This window comes from Gadus morhua, unplaced genomic scaffold, assembly GCF_902167405.1.
Source record: "Gadus morhua unplaced genomic scaffold, gadMor3.0, whole genome shotgun sequence".
In the NCBI taxonomy this organism is placed as follows: domain Eukaryota; kingdom Metazoa; phylum Chordata; class Actinopteri; order Gadiformes; family Gadidae; genus Gadus; species Gadus morhua.
In genome coordinates, this window is record NW_021963983.1 from 67073 (window position 1) to 84520 (window position 17448).

A 17448-nucleotide genomic window follows, 5' to 3' on the forward strand; every position below is an offset into this window, starting at 1 on the left:
TGAGAGGCCCTGGCCTGTTCCTAGACTAGAAATGTGAACAAAAGAGAGACACTAAAATACACCAACATTCTACACTCCCGAAGAGACGCGACTTCCTTTCCTTTCCTACGCGTTGACTCGCATACCGTTAACAGGACGTGCTCCGCATTCGCTGGCGTTTCCCGGTTGCCACACATCTGGCGGCGTCTGGACGATAAACTCCATCCTGACAGGACTCAAACCCGGTCACAGACCGCCGGAGCGAGGCCTATCTGCCTCCGATCGGCCCCGTGTTAATCAATGATCCCTCGATCAGTGGGAGCGGGAAGACGTGAGCTCAGCGAGTGGAGGCCGCGTCTATTTTTATCTTCCTCGGCTCACGTTTTTTCACAATCCCGCCGCAACGGAAAGCGTGGCGATCGTGAGATTGTTTGGCGGGGGGGGGGGGGGGTGTAACCGTGGCGATGGCTGCTTTTTGGCTGGTTGCTGGGTATCACGGATAGTGGTGATGTTATTAGGAGATTTAAAAAAGGAAAAAAAAAACTCTGTCTGAATGTCTTCTGCGGCGTGGAGCAGGATTTCACGGTGCGATAAGTTTAATTATCAAACCGCCCCGAAAGTGGTCAAAGACATTTTGTTATGATCACGAACTTCTGCTTCCCTTCGTACACCAGAGTGACACTTGGCTGATGATAACGGAACTATCAATTTAAAACCCTCCACTACATCTTAGGATCTCTCTCGCTCTCACCCACTCTTGCCATCAGTTTCCAATCTCTCTCTCTCTCTCTCTCTCTCTCTCTCTCTCTCTCTCTCTCTCTCTCTCTCTCTCTCTCTCTCTCTCTCTCTCTCTCTCTCTCTCTCTCTCTCTCTCTCTCTCTCTCTCTCTCTCTCTCTCTCTCTCTCTCTCTCTCTCTCCCTCCCTCTCTGTGTGTGACAATTCTGATTAAATAGTTGAGCGTGTTTCTGCCTGAAGGTCAAAGGTCACCTGTTTCCACCTGAAGGTTAAAGGTCACCTGTGCCCCCCCCCCTCTCTTTCAGTCGGAGGTATCGTGGATCCCCAACAAACACTACTCTGGGATCTACGGGCTGATGAAGCTGGTGCTCACCAAGACGCTGCCCTCTGACCTCCAGCGGGTCATCGTGCTCGACACCGACATCACCTTCGCCACGGACATCGCCGAACTCTGGGCCGTCTTCCACAAGTTCAAAGGTCAGCGCTCTAGCAAGCAGCGGGACACGGGCGACGCATGGGCTGGTGTGTGAGTGTGTGTGTGTGCGTGCACACATTCAGTCACTCACTCACATATTCACTCACTCACCCACTTACGTCTGGAATTCTATTCCAGACGTTTCAGTGCTGGCAGCCTGGCTGACCTCTGTCCAGTCACACAGGGAAAACATTAAAACATGGACCGAGCGATAAACACAAAAGCAGAACTACGCAAACACAGAAGGTTCCAGTCCAACTTGAGGGAGCAGGGGACAGCAGCTGATCCCTTCCCTCATACAGCTCCTCAACTTTTGGAGGTTATGTTAGCTTTGTACGGTTAAAGGAAGACACTGGCATAATTCCCTGTTTTGTGGTTTGTTTTTCGACATTTCCACTGGAAATGCATCGAAAATGACAATGTTTTGACAATGTGTGTGTGTGTGTGTGTGTGTGTGTGTGTGTGTGTGTGTGTGTGTGTGTGTGTGTGTGTGTGTGTGTGTGTGTGTGTGTGTGTGTGTGTGTGTGTGTGTGTTGTTTCTTTGGAGAAACAGCAATAAGGCAAACGCCTCTGCAGTGTGAAAATGCTTTTTATTGGTATTTTCTTATGTAAACAACATAAAAGCAAAACGACATTGTTATAGAAAACGTCGTCGCTCGTTTCTTTGTGTTCCCCGCTGGTGTTCTCCGTCTCAGCGGGGGGGTCGTCCCCACGCCCGCTCGCGGGGGCCGGGAGGAGTAATGGCGGTCACAGAGATTTATTCGGCGCATTTGGGCTGCGGGCTTTGACTCTATCGTTGTGTCGCCCGGCTCCCTCTGAGAAGGGCTTAAGAGACGTCTACCACGAGGAGGGAAACTACCCCTCCCCCCGCTCTGAAGTTATCGTGTGTCGCGCTCCCGGCTCGGACCCACTGCGCCGTCGCGAGTCGGGGGGGGGGGGGGGGGGGTTAACAGTGAGGACAGAGCCAAGTTTATTATGAGGACAAGTCGAAATACCCGACTTTACAGCGGTGGGGGAGGGGGTACGTACTCGGTTTGTATCGGAGAACCGGAAGACTCGACGCTCACAGAACTAACAGAAATAAACACGGTTAAACACGCCAACGCAAGCAGAGAAATCGATCGGGGAGGGGTTTGGTTCTGAACGGGGTTTCCTGCGGACTTTCCAAGGGGTAGTCGCTCGCTAACAGCTCGGAGGGTCTTCTGAGGCCAACGCTACGTCCACGCCCCTAGCAGAACAGTGCTAAAGGCCGTTGCGGAAATTCCTAGTTTTATCTGTAAGCGAGAGAGACTCCCTACCCCTGCCGGTCGTCAATTCTCCCGGCATTCTCTCCCACAGTCGGTTAAAAAAAAGCAATTGCACCGTCTCCCACGCATGAGTTTAGAGGATTCTACCCTATCACTCCGATACCGACGGTCCGAAAGAGGCTCGGAGGGAGCCACCGGGGACTAGCGACTCGTAATAATGACGGATCGTTGGCCGACTTCAGGACCCCGGGAAACGGGCCCCTCTTCGGAAGGCCGTTAACGGGACAGCCAATCGGGAGCCGCCGTCGTCTGCACCTCCCGGCCCGCTGCGGCCCAACCGCCGAAACCGTCGTAGCTTTCACGGCCATGACGTCTGCAGTTCCCTGGGTTCCCCCCCCGGTCTAGAGGAGAAGATAACGTGTGTGTGTGTGTGTGTGTGTGTGTGTGTGTGTGTGTGTGTGTGTGTGTGTGTGTGTGTGTGTGTGTGTGTGTGTGTGTGTGTGTGTGTGTGTGTGTGTGTGTGTGTGTGTGTGTGTCAGTCAGCTGAAGGGGGCGGCGGTAACTTGGCGGCAGTTGGAGACGGTGGCCCATAAGGGACGAGGTTAAATCAGCGGCGTGCGGTGTAAAGATAAGACCAGGCTGGCGGGGCTCCTGGTCTGTGATTGATGCCCCCCCCCCCCCCTCTCCGGTCCACCCCCCTCCCCCCCCTGGCGCTCTGCGGCGGGCCGCGGGGTTCCGGCGCTCCGTCTTCGTTAGACGTCGGCCGCGGTGCTCTCCAGTCACCCGCTCTTCATTTGGCGTCCTCCGAAACCGAGTGGCTTGTCCCCAGACGTTAGCGTAATCAGCCTTGAGAGCTACGCTAAACGGACCCCCCCCCCTCACCCTTAACGTAACAGTGTTTAATCACGGCAGGAAGGGGGAGGGAAGGATGTAAAAGTGTGTTCAACTTCTGGTCGTTATGTCGCCACGGGATGTATCCGCTCAACTGGAATAAGATTACTCACTCGCGTGCTCGCGTAATGACTCACTCATTCATGTACTCAAATAAGAACTCCCTCACGTGCTCACATAATCACTCGCTCGCTCACTCACTCGCTCGCTCGCTCACTCACTCACTCACTCACTCACTCACTCACTCACTCACTCACTCACTCACTCACTCACTCACTCACTCACTCACTCACTCACGTACTCACTCGCTCACTCGGTCATGTTCTTTCTCACTCACTCACTCACGTTCTCACTCCCTCTTCACAGGCTCTGTCCTCAGAAGACCGCAATCGAGTGAGAAAATCGGATGCATTCTAAAAAACATTGATTTCGGAAAAAAATTGATCTAAAATGCTGCTTGTTCGTCTTCCTCTGCTTTGGCTAAGCAATCCACCAGACGTTTATCTGTCGCCGTCCGTTATCAGCTCTCACCCCTTCAGGTTGCTCGGCTGTCTGTCACTGTGCAGTGAACAAAGAGATATGAAGGTGAATCGATGGCTCGGCCACACTAACATCCCTTTTAAAGAAGAGGCTTACAGCACAGCTCGCCATCACACCATGCCCCCCCCCCCCCCCCCCCCCCCCCCCCCCCACACACGGATTGCCACTCAACAGTGGCACAGGGAGCTGCCGTTGAGGTTGTCTATGAAAGTCAAATGCGTGGGCTCTTGTGCAGTCGGCAGCAGCTATCTCCTCTCACTCTCGTGCGGACGCGATCGCAATGATTTTCGGGTTTTAAAGGGAGTGCCTTGCTTTACTGGGAGATGTACTTCTCAGTCACCAATAAACTCGCTCCAATCTCTTTTTCTTTCTTTTCTTTCTGTTGTGTCTCTTTCCCAATCGTCAGTCTTTGTCTTTTTTATCGTCTTTTCTTTCGCTTTCCCGTTAACTCTCTTTCTCGTCTGTGTTAGATTGCAGAGGTAGTTGCTTTTTTTTGTTATAGGAGCATTTCTCTTCAGAGACTTGGTGTAATTTTGTTTGGGAGTGTAATGGTTTCTGGCCCCCGGCGAAGGGGTGGGGGGGAACGGTTCTCATGCCTTGTTGCAGGCCGTTTGGACCTCCTAAGGCCAAGGGAAGGTGAGCCAGCCTTAGCGTTCCTCAGCTGTGTTCCTGAACAGCCCGTGTTGCCAGAGTTTACCCTGAATCTCCCCCTATACAGTTATGCAAAACGCGGATGCATCTATTTGGGGTTGTGTCCCTTCCCGACCAGGAACTCTGTCTTAATGTCTTCACCGTGCTTTTTTTAATGAGCTCTCCAGGGCTGCTCTTCGCTCCTGGACCTATTGCTCATTGTCTCCTCAACTGAAAGTGTGTGTGAGTGTGCGTCTGTGTGTACGTCTGTCTGTGGTCCATCCAGTTAGCTTCACATGGAACGCATGCGGGACTCGCCTGCAAGAGTTGCGGTACATTTCGGTGGGAGTTCAGCCGGTTCGTGCAGAGCGAAGCTCCGCCTGGTGGATATACTTGGCTACTTCCTGTTATGTTTACAGGAGCGTGAAGTAGAGATGCCAGCACGCTTGGCTCACTGTTGTTCAATATCAATTATTGATCCAGAAACCCTGGTCCATCTGCCCACTCCTCATTTCCCGCCACCCACTTCCTTCTCCAACCGCCTTCTCAATCATCTTTGCGGTGCTGTTCGCCTATTTTCCAAACCTCAATCAACATGCATCTTCTTCCTGTTCTCCTCTCTGTCAAAATGAGACGGCACTTACGAAATTAAAGAAGATGTGAATTACAGGATTTCCGATTCGGGGCGCGCAGACATTAGACGTTAGACACGGCGGCGCGTTGAGTCAGGAACGACCAGGCCAACACAAGGTCCAGACATCGCCCAAACACATCGGGCCGCATTGGGCCGTTCATGGTTGAAGGTTGAAGGTTGCATCGGGTCGAGGAGGCGTCCAGAAAGTGTAACGGATGATCTTAACAACAATGTGTGTCATTTCAATTTAAACAGGGTTTTAGTTTTTAGCTCTGAAAATAACTTTATTCGATGGATGTTGGTGGCGCCCACGGCGACTTTCGGAGCGAGCGCCTGGGTGGTCACACTCCGGGTCCCCGACTTTGTTCAGTCTTACTGGATTGATTCTAAAGCTTTCACTCCTACACAGAGAACATGAGCAAACACACACATAGACATGAACACAGACACAAACACGTACACATGAGGACATACTAACACACGAGAACAAACACACACGAAAAAACGGATACACACAAACACACATTTGCTCACGGACACAAATATGCACACATACGCACGAATTCACCCACATGAAACAACGTACACACAAGCACACATATACACACAAAAACACATACACACACATGTACACACATAAACACACGCACACACAAACACACATAGACACAAGCATGAACACGCACACACACAAACACACTCACTCACATTATTCTCCAGAAATGTGTGGGCAAGGTGAACGGTATCAGATGTGTAGGCGAGAGACCGGCAGAAACCGCCAGTCGGTCATGCTGGGATCTCTGCTGGATGCCGCTCCGGATTGACGCAAGCCGTAATTGGCCAGGAACGAATTCAGCGGGAAACCGAAAGGCAGAAGGCTGGAATAAGGTGGGATTCACGGAGCAGTCTCCCATTCCCTCCCCAAGCCTTATGACATCTTGGTTTGTTGGTTTTCTGAGTACAACTCAACCCCCTAACACTTAACTACAGTGCCCACTCCATTCTTCGGCGAGAGTGTGTTCTGATACAGGCCCTGCCACAAGTCAAACTGTCAGCACTCACGGAGAGAAATATCGGCTTGGCGAAGAGTGTGGTGTGTGTGGCGTGAGAGATAATGGTCTTCAGTCGCAGTGGAGGTGAAGGAAAAGTGATTGGGGAGGTTGAATTAGCAGGGAAGGGGTGTCAACACTTTGTACAGCTTGCTCTCCGGTGGAACTAATTCAATCCGGGTGCGGCAATTGATTAATCTACCTCATCTTGTTAATCCTGCCCCACCATTACCCCCCCCCTCCCTTCACCCTCAAGAGACGTTTCATCAAGTCTTCATTCGTACTGCGTTGCTACCCGAATGGGCAGAGTGAGTTGCTGTGAAGAATTCACCTTGAACTTGTCAGAAGATGTTCGCAAGTTATGTGCGGCAATTCAAAGATTTTCTCGCCTGATGGTTTTTACCTTTTTGTTCAGGGTGAGCATTAACTTCTCTGAAATAGTTCTTCTACAAATGCCTCTGACAGAGAATGCAGATATATCAACAAAAGAATACAAAAAAAGGACGTTGCCTTGTCTGTGATCCCACGCTTTCTATGGTCTCTTTTGAGGTTTCGAACATTTCTGAATAAAGTCGTTCCTTCAGAAACCTTGAGTTTTCATTTTTTTTTCGGCAGAATTTAACTTTGTCTCCTAGCAACAGTATTGACCTCCAGAAGTACTTTGAGAAACAGTAGCAGCAGCAACAACAACAACAACAAAAACAAAACAATTCCTGACTGGACCACTGGTGCCAGAATCTAAAAGGCATCCCCGCCATTTTAAGGTCAACTGTCCTTTTTTAATTGCTAATCAGCGGTGACCCAGGAGTACAATTATTGAGTCAAATCAGCCGGAGAAGTTTCTCGCTGTGCTTGTTTTCGCTCGGCAATAGCTTTAGTTTGGGGAAATACTAATTGATATTCCTTTTTTTTATTTTATTTTCCCTTTATTCTGCTTGACATTTACTTTGTAATGGCGGTAAGGATCGAAATGTCCGACAGTTGACTCTCAGTTCGGTGTCCGCTATCAAAGATAAAGTCACACACGCACGGTATCCACTCGGGCCGCTATTAGCTTAACAACGTACACACACGGGCAACAAATGAATACGGGAGTGGATGACAATATTGGTTTGGCATCGCTGACATTATTTATTTATTTTCTCCGTCTTGTCCTTGAATTATGAATACTTAAGTGTATTACGGTCGGGCCGAGTGCACCAGGCGTCACCTGCGTCTCACTCAGCAGATCAAAACCCTTTTGGTGGTAGAAATGCTTTCTCCCTGATCACTCCGAGGCTCAAGGGCGCGCTCGGCTAACGACGTCGAGGGGGACGCGCTCGCTGCTAGCGTCGCACCTTCCCTTTTTAGTGTCATCTTCTTGACAATGATGGGCAAGAAGCAAAACAAAAACGCCAGACCAAACGCATTACTGTCAAGCATTTCATGTGGGTTTTCTTTTACATTTAGATTAACATTCAGGGCGTTTAGCAGACGCTTTTATCCAAAGAGCTTTACAATGAGTGCATTTGTCAGAAGAAGGAGAAAAAACATTATATCTCTGTCGGTGCAGTAAGGATGTTCATAGAACCAAGTGCCAAGCACTAACGATCACTAGGTTAACCCATTCCCCGTAGACAACAAGCATAGCTAGGATAGGATGCTACACACTGCTAAGTATTATAAATGAGTACGACATACAATAAGTGCGTACATTAACTCACGACTTTTCAATTGTTTCAAGCCCAACTGACAGGAGGGTTTCCCAACCAAAGTCACGCTGATTGTTCTCCGTCCCTTTAGGATAAAACCATCCGCAAAACGACCGAACATGAACGTTTTTGTATCGTTGTTGAATGTTGGATCAAACCCAACACTAGGTGTAGCGTAGCCATCCACCCGATACGCACTGTACTCACTGTACTCACAGTGTGTGTGTGTGTGTGTGTGTGTGTCGTTTGAATCGCTGACTCTCACTCTCTCTCTCTCTCGCTCCGCTCGGCCGTTTGGACACGTCTCAGTCTGCGAGCCACGGGGCTAATTAAGCTGTCCACTTCGCCGACGCTTTCTTATCTTCTCCCTCTTAAAGTGGAACGATAGCAGAGGTCGCCTCGATGACCCCCGAGGCTCATCCAGCCTACGTATCTGTAGCCGTAAACCCCACCCACCCCCGCCCTCCACCACCCTCCACCCACACCCTTCACACCCTGATTGAAACGAGAGCGGTTCCGATCTGTCTTTTCCTTTGTCTTCTCCTCTTCATTCCCCGAGCCCTGATTGGCCAATATGCTGAGCGCCCGGTATTATGGATCCGGGCGTCACACCTCTCCTATCGGGTGCTGCCCGCTGGCGCATTGCGTATCGCCGTATCCGGTCCTCTGGAGAGAGGGGGGAGGGCTGCGTCCCCCGTCTAGACTCTCCCTGCGTTCTATAAATAGGAGTGGAGGGAGAGCTCCGTTCATGGTCGACGGCGTGTCATTGATCAGGGAGGGGGAGGGGGGGATGGGGGGGGATCAATGGCTGCTTAACACCGTGGTATTAATCGAGGGGACTTTCCTCCTGGTGTATTTGTTTAATGATAGAAATACTTTTGAAAATACGAGGTGTTAGTTTCAGGGATGATTGCGTTGTATTTTTTTACGGCGGTTTGTAGCGGTCTCCGAAGAAATCGCCGTTCTTTTCTCGTAGCGGTTAGAAGGTGACGGTTTGTTTCGGATTTTTCCGAAGTCTTTCTTTTAAGTCGCGGTCGTACCGCGAGTGTTTATCTCCGCCACCCGCGTTCCCCTTGGGCTCAGGCGGCTTCAAACCGTCGAACCGAGTCCAGAGAGATGATGTCATGAGGAGGCTCCTTTGGCAGCGCGCGTCGTCTGTCGTCCGGGACTTTTATAGACGGATGCCCGTTGCCATGACTCTGTCTCCAAAAAGAATGTGAGTCATAATTCCGCCTTTATGGCCGCCCCGTCCACACGCATAAATAAACACTGACGCCGGCTTGAAACGAGGCCGCTCCCTCTCATCTCGCCTGATGCACCCCCCCTCGGGGGGACGCATTCCCCCCCCCCCCCCCCCCCCCTCCCCCCTTTCTTGGTGTCGTGCCGAAATCGACCTCGGGAATTGGAAATAACTTCCAAGTGATCAAAACAAGTAATTATAATTTTTTTGGCCTTTTTTATCACGACCCCCACCCACTCACCCACCAACCACCACCACCACCAACATCGTCTCCACCACCTCCACCCCCATCTCCCAACTCACCCACCACCACCTCCACCCCAAACATCTCAACCACCACCTCCTCCACCACCACCACCACCTCCACCTCCACCTCCTCCACCACCACCTCCACCTCCACCATCTCCTCCACCACCTCCCTCACCAACACCATCTCCCAACTCACCCACCACCAGCACCTCCACCCCCAATATCTCAACCACCACCACCACCACCATCTCCACCATCACCACCACTATCTCCCGACTCACCCACCATCTCCCAACTCACCAGCCACCACCACCAGCCCCCCCCCCCAATATCTCAACCACCACCACCACCATCTCCACCATCACCACCACTATCTCCCGACTCACCCACCACCACCTCCACCACCACCTCCACCACCACCACCATCACCACCACTATCTCCCGACCCCACCCACCTCCTCCACCACCACCATCATCTCCACCATCACCACCACTATCTCCGACTCACACACCACCTCCACCACCACCTCCACCACCATCTCCTCCACCATCTCCTCCACTACCACCACCACCACTCCACCACCACCACCACCACCTCCACCACCACCACCACCACCACCTACCTCCACCACCACCACCACCACCTCCACCACCACCACCACCACCTCCCCACTCACTGCCGTCTCCCTCAGCGACTGCAGTGGCAGCAGAGCAGTGGGGGTGTTAGTTCTCTGGTGTGTTCGGAAGCTTGCGGGCGGCGGGTGGTGGGTGGTGGTGGTGGGGGTGTGGTGGTGGGGTGGGGGGGGTGGCGGTGGGGGTGGGGTTGGCGGTGGGTCGCCGCCATCGCCTGCTCCAATAAGCTCTCATTAATCTTCCTTACAGCCTTCATTAAAGCTGTCCCCCGCTGCTACGTACCCCACGCACGCACACACGTGCACACACGCGTGTACGGGCGTGCGTACACACAGGCACCCACACATGTACACATACCCATACTGACACACGGGCACACACATACACACAGTGTCACCACCCTCCCCTCCTCTCTCTCGCTCTCATCTGCTATCATAGTTTGGTATTTCTTTTTAGTTCCGAACTCCTCCAACCTTTCATCTCCCATCAGCCATACACACACACACACACACACACACACACACACACACACACACACACACACACACACACACACACACACACACACACACACACACACACACACACACACGCACACTCGGCGCACGTACAAACACACACACACACACACACACACACACACCTCCTTTCCACCCACTGTTGACTTATTTGCTGCTCTGTATGCCAGGGTTGCTTCCAAGTCTGCAGTTGTATCGATGAATTAGTCGCCAAACCCTCCCTATCGCGAACCCCATCGCAAACCGTTAACTCAGAACCTGACGCCCACCGGAAAAATAAAACCTACGGAATAAACACACGGAAGGGACAAAGCGAAACACACTACCGAACGGTGTTTAGGGTCGCCTTAGCTCAGGAGGTAGAGCGGGTTGAGCTGTTAACCGAGAGGTTGCTGGTTCGATCCCCGGCTCCCCCTAGTGAGCCGGGGATCGAACATTCAACCTCGAGTGTCGAGGTGTCCCTGAGCGAGACGCCTCACCCTGACTGCTCCTGACGAGCCGGCTGTCGTCCTGCGTGGTTGACTCCGCCGTCGTTGTGTGAATGTTTGCATAAACAGTTGAAATGTCGCTTTGGCTAAAAGCGTCCGCTAAATGTACATTTAAAATGGCGGCAGAGGGGATGTGTTAGCGGTGGGCGTCGCCCAAACATCACCTTGTGTACGCATTGATTTGATTGGTTGACCTGGCTGTCTTGTCTGCCGTACTACAACCTGTGCGCAGCGAGGAGCGTTTCAAACACATCGTTGTCCGGAGAGATGTCTAATCTCTATCAGGCTATGTAAAACGAAAACGATAATTGCTTGGCAGCAAAACACACATTCCCAGCATCCCCGCCCCCCCCCCTTTGAAATGTGATTCTATTCCAAGGCTAACGAGGAGTCGGGCCGGGCTGACGAGCTTCCCCAGGTGCTGAGCGACACTCCAAACTGAAGTTGAAAGGCGGACATTTTGAGTGATTTTGATTTTGTTTTTATTCCTCCTCCTCCATTCCTCCTCCTCCTCCTCCTCCATCTCCTCCATCTCCTCCTCCTCCTCCTCCTCCTCCTCCTCCTCCCCCCCCCCCCCCCCCCCCCCCAGGCCAGCAGGTTCTGGGTCTGGTGGAGAACCAGAGTGACTGGTACCTGGGGAACCTGTGGAAGAACCATCGGCCGTGGCCGGCTCTGGGCCGGGGCTTCAACACCGGTAGGTTCAGACTCACACATGTGCACAAAAACACACACGCGTCCACAAAAAAACACTCCCACAATTGTAAAAACACACACGCAAGCGCACCAAAATACGCCAAAATACACAAAGCACACTCACAAAAACACACGCATGCAAAAAGTTGACACACACATACAAACAGGGACACACACAGAAACACAGACACACATAAGCATGTTTTTTTTTATGTTTAATTGGGTTGTTCAGTGTTGTTCCTTGGATGGATTCGGCATCAAGGAATCAAGGAAAAGACAAAAGACAAAGACACAAACGGTGTTCCCAACGCACAACGGCCTCTGTGATCAGACACAGAAATGTGACTTCTGTTTGAGATGGAGGCATACGTGTCAGTCAAACCCTCCTCCACCTCAAACAGAAACCTGCAGAGGGATGGAGATCAAGCAGCCAGCATTAGGATGGCTGCCAGTGTGTCACCCGTCCTCTCTCCAAACCAATCCAGACTTCATCGAGAAGCAGAGTCTCATCCACCCTACACCTTCCTCCACCTCTCCCTGTGCATAGAGCCACCGAAGTTTGGGGTTGAGGACGCGGATCGGTTTGCGAGAGTCTGGCAGAGTGTGAGCAACGTAGTTGGCAGCGACTGCTGGCTACTCCTGTTTTAATGCTTCCCTTTTCGAACCACTCAGCTAACTGTACTTGTTGGATTCTTGTTACATTACCCACAATGCCGCTTACCGCTGGCACAGCTCTTTCCGAGCTTGGCCTTAGTTGGAATTATTATAAATTGCTTTAGTTTTTACCTCCAGTGATGGGGGAGGAGGGGGGGAGAGAGAAAGGAAAAAGGTTAGATTACTTTTGCGGTTGCCTCCAAGGCTTCTCTCTGCATTTCCACGGCCAGAAAGTATCAGAGCGAGTTCCACCTTGAGCGACAAGCGTCTTATTTCATGCAGGAACGGGAAAGGGGGTATTTTCTGCATCACAAACCGTTGAAATATGCAGGGAGCAACATTAATAAACTGGCACCACCACCACTAGCTTTTGAAAGTTTATAAAGTTTGGATTGTGTAAAGGAAGAAAACGGGCCGTGACTGAATTTGAGAGAACACTGCATGGATCCAGTGCTTCTTATTTCAGATTATCCCTCCCTTTTAAAGGGACATTTTCTGGATTATTCCTCTGGTTTGTTAAAAAGAATGTAATGTATTCCACAAATAGCCACCATCCAACTCAAGCAGGTCGGCTTTTATACCAGGATAGCTATTATAATTCCACTGCTAGTTGGTAGCGCCAAGGAAGAATGATGGCATATGGCAGAAGTCGGTGGGGGGGGGGGGGGGGGGGGGGGGGGGGGGGAGGGAGGGAGAGAGAGAGGGAGAGAGGAGAGAGAGAGAGAGAGAGAGAGAGAGGGGGGGGGGGGGGGGGGGGGGGGGGGAGGGAGGGAGAGAGAGAGAGGGGGGGGAGGGAGGGGGAGAGAGAGAGAGAGAGAGGAGAGAGAGAGAGAGAGAGGGGAGGGAGGGAGGGAGGGGGAGGGGAGGGAGGGAGGGAGGAGAGAGAGAGAGAGAGAGGGGAGAGAGGGAGAGAGGGAGAGAGAGAGAGAGAGAGAGAGGGAGAGAGGGAGAGAGGGAGAGAGGGAGAGAGGAGAGAGAGAGAGAGGGAGGGGGGGGGGGGTTGAAATAATGGACGACGGTGACCAAAGTAAACACCACACGTACACAGAAGATGCACACACTTCTCCTCACTTGCACACACGGTACATTTTATTGATCTAGAGACAGAGGGTGAAGGGTAGATGGGCGACCAGTCAGACTGAACAGAGAATGAAGAGAACAATTGAAAAACGTTGAGAGGGAGAGGTGGAGAATGACTGAGAGGGACGGAGACAGAGGGGGGGGGAACAGACGGGGCGGGAGGTGGAGAGGGGGACGATTATAAATAGAGAGAGACGGTAAACGTCGGACCGGGACAGAGCGAGACGGAGAGAAGAACGATAGACGGCAAAAAGGAAAACTCTGGATTGGCCCCAGGGTTCAAAGGGCCTTGAAAACCCTTTTGGAGACGGAACGTGAGTTCAGTCATGGCGTGATTGTGTTATTTTGCGGCTGATTGTGTGGGGGGCCCCTGCTCCACCGCGGGGGGGGCACTGAGGGCCCCCGTTTGCACATGCGCCGTCACACAGAGTAGCGTCCCGCCAGAGAGAAACCCCCGATTCGGCCGCGCCCGGCCCTCAGTCATCTCTGCGGTTTCCCCGGAAAGAAATGGAGCACAGCGGGGGGTGAAAGATCGCTCGCCGTCTCTCACACTCTCGCCAGCTCTATCTCTGTCTCTCCATCTGCCTTTGTGTCTCTCTCTTTCTCTCTCCGTCTATGTGTGTGTGTGTGTGTCGCTCTCTCTCTGTCTCTCTGTCTCTCCATCCCTCTCTCTCTCTCTCCGTCTCTCTGTCTCTCCATCTGCCTTTGTGTCTCTCTCTTTCTCTCTCTGTCTCTCTCCGTCTCTCTCTCTCCGTCTCTCTCTCTCTGTTCTATTTATCTATTTCCTCGATCTCCTTCTTTCTTTATCTATGTCTTCCCTCTCTCTCCCCCACTGACACACGGCGTTACAATTCTCTCTTCACACTCTCTCTCTCTCTTTCAACGCACTCGATCGGTTCCGTTTCTCGCTCTGCCTTCGGCCCGTTGACTTCCTCTCGCGGCGACAGGAAGAACTAATCCAGACGGCAGATAAGCGAGGGGGGAGGGGGGGGGGGTGGTAAAAGTTCCCCCTTGCTCTCCTGCCAACCGATAGTATTGGCTGTTTATTTTTGTTTGCATTTATTTTACGGGCGGCATGTGGGTCAGGAGGGAGAGCGGGATGGCTCTAGGAGTGTCGAGGTGTCCCTGAGCGAGACGCCTCACCCTGACTGCTCCCCAGGAGCTGGCTGACGCCCTGCGTGGTCGACTCCGCCGTCGGTGGGTGAATGTGTTTATGAATGGGTGAATGTCAAGCAATATTGTAGTGCTTTGAGTGGTTAGTAAGCACGATATAAACATAATCCGTACACCATTTATTTACCATTTTACCCGATGTTCACCAGGCCTTTGAATACGCATCCAAATATTTCTTTGTGGACTACTTTGTGCAAGAGAACGGCCTTAGAAACCGGAGATCTCACTACAGGGACAGAGACGTCCCTCGGTGCAGTCATGAACACGGGTCACTGCATCGGCTGCTTCTGATTGGCCCAAACGTACAGGAAGTGAGAAGCCCCCCGCCAACCCCAAATTAAAGTGTGTGTGTGTGTGTGTGTGTGTGTGTGTGTGTGTGTGTGTGTGTGTGTGTGTGTGTGTGTGTGTGTGTGTGTGTGTGTGTGTGTGTGCAGGTGTGATCCTTCTCCTGCTGGATCGCCTGAGGAAGCTGCGCTGGGAGCAGATGTGGCGACTGACCGCTGAGAGGGAGCTGATGGGGATGCTGTCCACATCGCTGGCAGACCAGGTGGGACACACACGCACGCGCGCACACACACGCCCGCGCACATACACACACACACCATGGGCGCATACGCACACACACACACACACACACACACACACACACACACACACACACACACACAGACACACTCTTGTGTGTTCATACGCATGTGTTCATACACGCACACGCGGACACAAATTCATTCACTTTCATACACCTATTCATACATGGACCATGCACACACAGGCACACACACACAAAGGCACACACACAAAGGCACTCGCACACATACACACGCACAAACGCACTCGCACACATACACCAGCACATACACAAAGGCACTCGCAAACATACACACGCACATACACAGAAGATGACATAGGCACACTCACATATGCACATTTATCATATCTCATTATCATCTCACACATTTACTTATATCGGAATGGGCTTTCAAGCTTTCGCCCTATTGGAGGGTGACTTAATACTACTTAATACTCTTGAAGTTTGAGTCCAGCTTGATGTAACGCCCACTCACACACACACACACACTCATCACACTCACACACCTCACACTCTCACACACAGACACAGACACAGACACAGACTCACACACGCACACAGACTCACACACCCTCACCCTCACCCCTCCCTCCTCCCGCCCTGCAGGACATCTTCAACGCGGTGATCAAACAGAACCCCTTCCTGGTTCACCAGATGCCCTGCTTCTGGAACGTCCAGCTGTCCGACCACACCCGCTCCGAGAAGTGCTACAAGGACGTGTCGGACCTTAAGGTGAGGACCCCGCCCCTCAGCCCCCCTCCATCCCTCACGGGTTCATCCGGTATTCACCGCAAACCTCCGAAGCTGAATTTGAAGAACCTTCTCCAGCCAGCGTCGCTTTTGGTTGTTTTTCTTTCACTTTGCGCTGATCTTGTTTGGGGAGATCGCTCAAACAGCACGACAACACGATAAAACACAGCAAAATAAATAGATGGATGACATTCACGGTTGATGGATAGCGGGGCCGAAAGGTTAACACTCTCTCTTTGTCTTTCTCTCTCTCTCTCTCTCCTTGTGTCTCTCTCTCGCCCGCGTTTCTGTACCTGCCGCTGCGAGTCAATGTTTGCTTGTTTGATTATCGTCCAAAATAAAATGGCATTCGGACGAACAACCGTGTTCGCAGCGAGTGTGAACGCCCCGGGCTCTCTCTCTCTGCGTCCCTCCCTTTCAGAGCTCGCTTCTGTTCTTGATGAGAAGACACACACACACACACACACACACACACACACACACACACACACACACACACACACACACACACACACACACACACACACACACACACACGAGAAGAGACACAGATGCTCACACACACACGAGAAGAAACACGCACGCAAAGACACACACAAGACACACACATGCAGGAGAAGACACACACACACACACAAGAAGACACATACACAAGAGAACTGACACACACACGAAGAGACACACACACAAGAGAACTGACACGCACACGAAGAGACGCGCACACGAAGAGAACTGACACGCACACGAAGAGACGCGCACACGAAGAGAAGACACACACAGAAGAAGACACACTTTGCCAACTGGTTGCACGATCCTCCGCTCGACCGCTGACTTTCGTCCGGCGTACAGAAAAAGTATCGACTGACTCCGAGATCCCATCCCAACTCCTTGTTACTTTTTAAGTGAACCGCACGGACCTGGACAGACAGGGATCCAGATGGTACACCCACACTCACACTAAATTGCATTGCCTCTTTCTCCTCTTTCCCTCCTCCTCCTCCTCCTCCTCCTCCTCCTCCTCCTCCTCCTCCTCCTCCTCCCTCCCTTCAGGTCATCCACTGGAACTCGCCGAAGAAGCTGCGTGTGAAGAACAAGCACGTGGAGTTCTTCCGGAACCTGTACCTGACCTTCCTGGAGTACGACGGGAACCTCTTGCGCCGCGAGCTGTTCGGCTGTCCCAGCGAGACCGACCACAACAGCGAGAACGTACGTTCCCTCTGTTTTGTACCCGTTTTGGTTTGCATCCATCAGAGGCCGGTTTTACAATGGTTTTGTGTTACATTTGCGTCATTATTTTTCTAATTTTTTCACATATGTTGGAGTCCGGTTTCTGTTTTTAATATTTTTATATTTTTTATAGTTTGACATATGTTATGGGTGTGTGTCGATTCAAGATATGATGGTTTCATTGTCATATGCACAACAATTACAGAGCAGTCGCTGGCAATGAAATTCTTTAGTCTTGGGCTCCTCCAACAGTGCAATATAAGAGAAAGTAAAAGTATAAGA

General features: G+C 51.7%; 1 protein-coding gene across 1 annotated transcript in view; it reads left to right on the forward strand.

Annotated features, from left to right (window-relative positions):
- Nucleotides 1-17145, forward strand: part of LOC115538468 (LARGE xylosyl- and glucuronyltransferase 1-like) — a gene marked incomplete at its 3' end in the record, with an annotated part of 40462 nt that extends 23317 nt beyond the window's left edge. The window contains 5 exon segments of the mRNA XM_030350038.1: nucleotides 1021-1192; nucleotides 11590-11694; nucleotides 15035-15147; nucleotides 15796-15921; nucleotides 16990-17145. Coding sequence (XP_030205898.1) covers nucleotides 1021-1192; nucleotides 11590-11694; nucleotides 15035-15147; nucleotides 15796-15921; nucleotides 16990-17145 — 672 coding nt within the window.
- Between the last annotated feature and the right edge of the window lie 303 nt (nucleotides 17146-17448).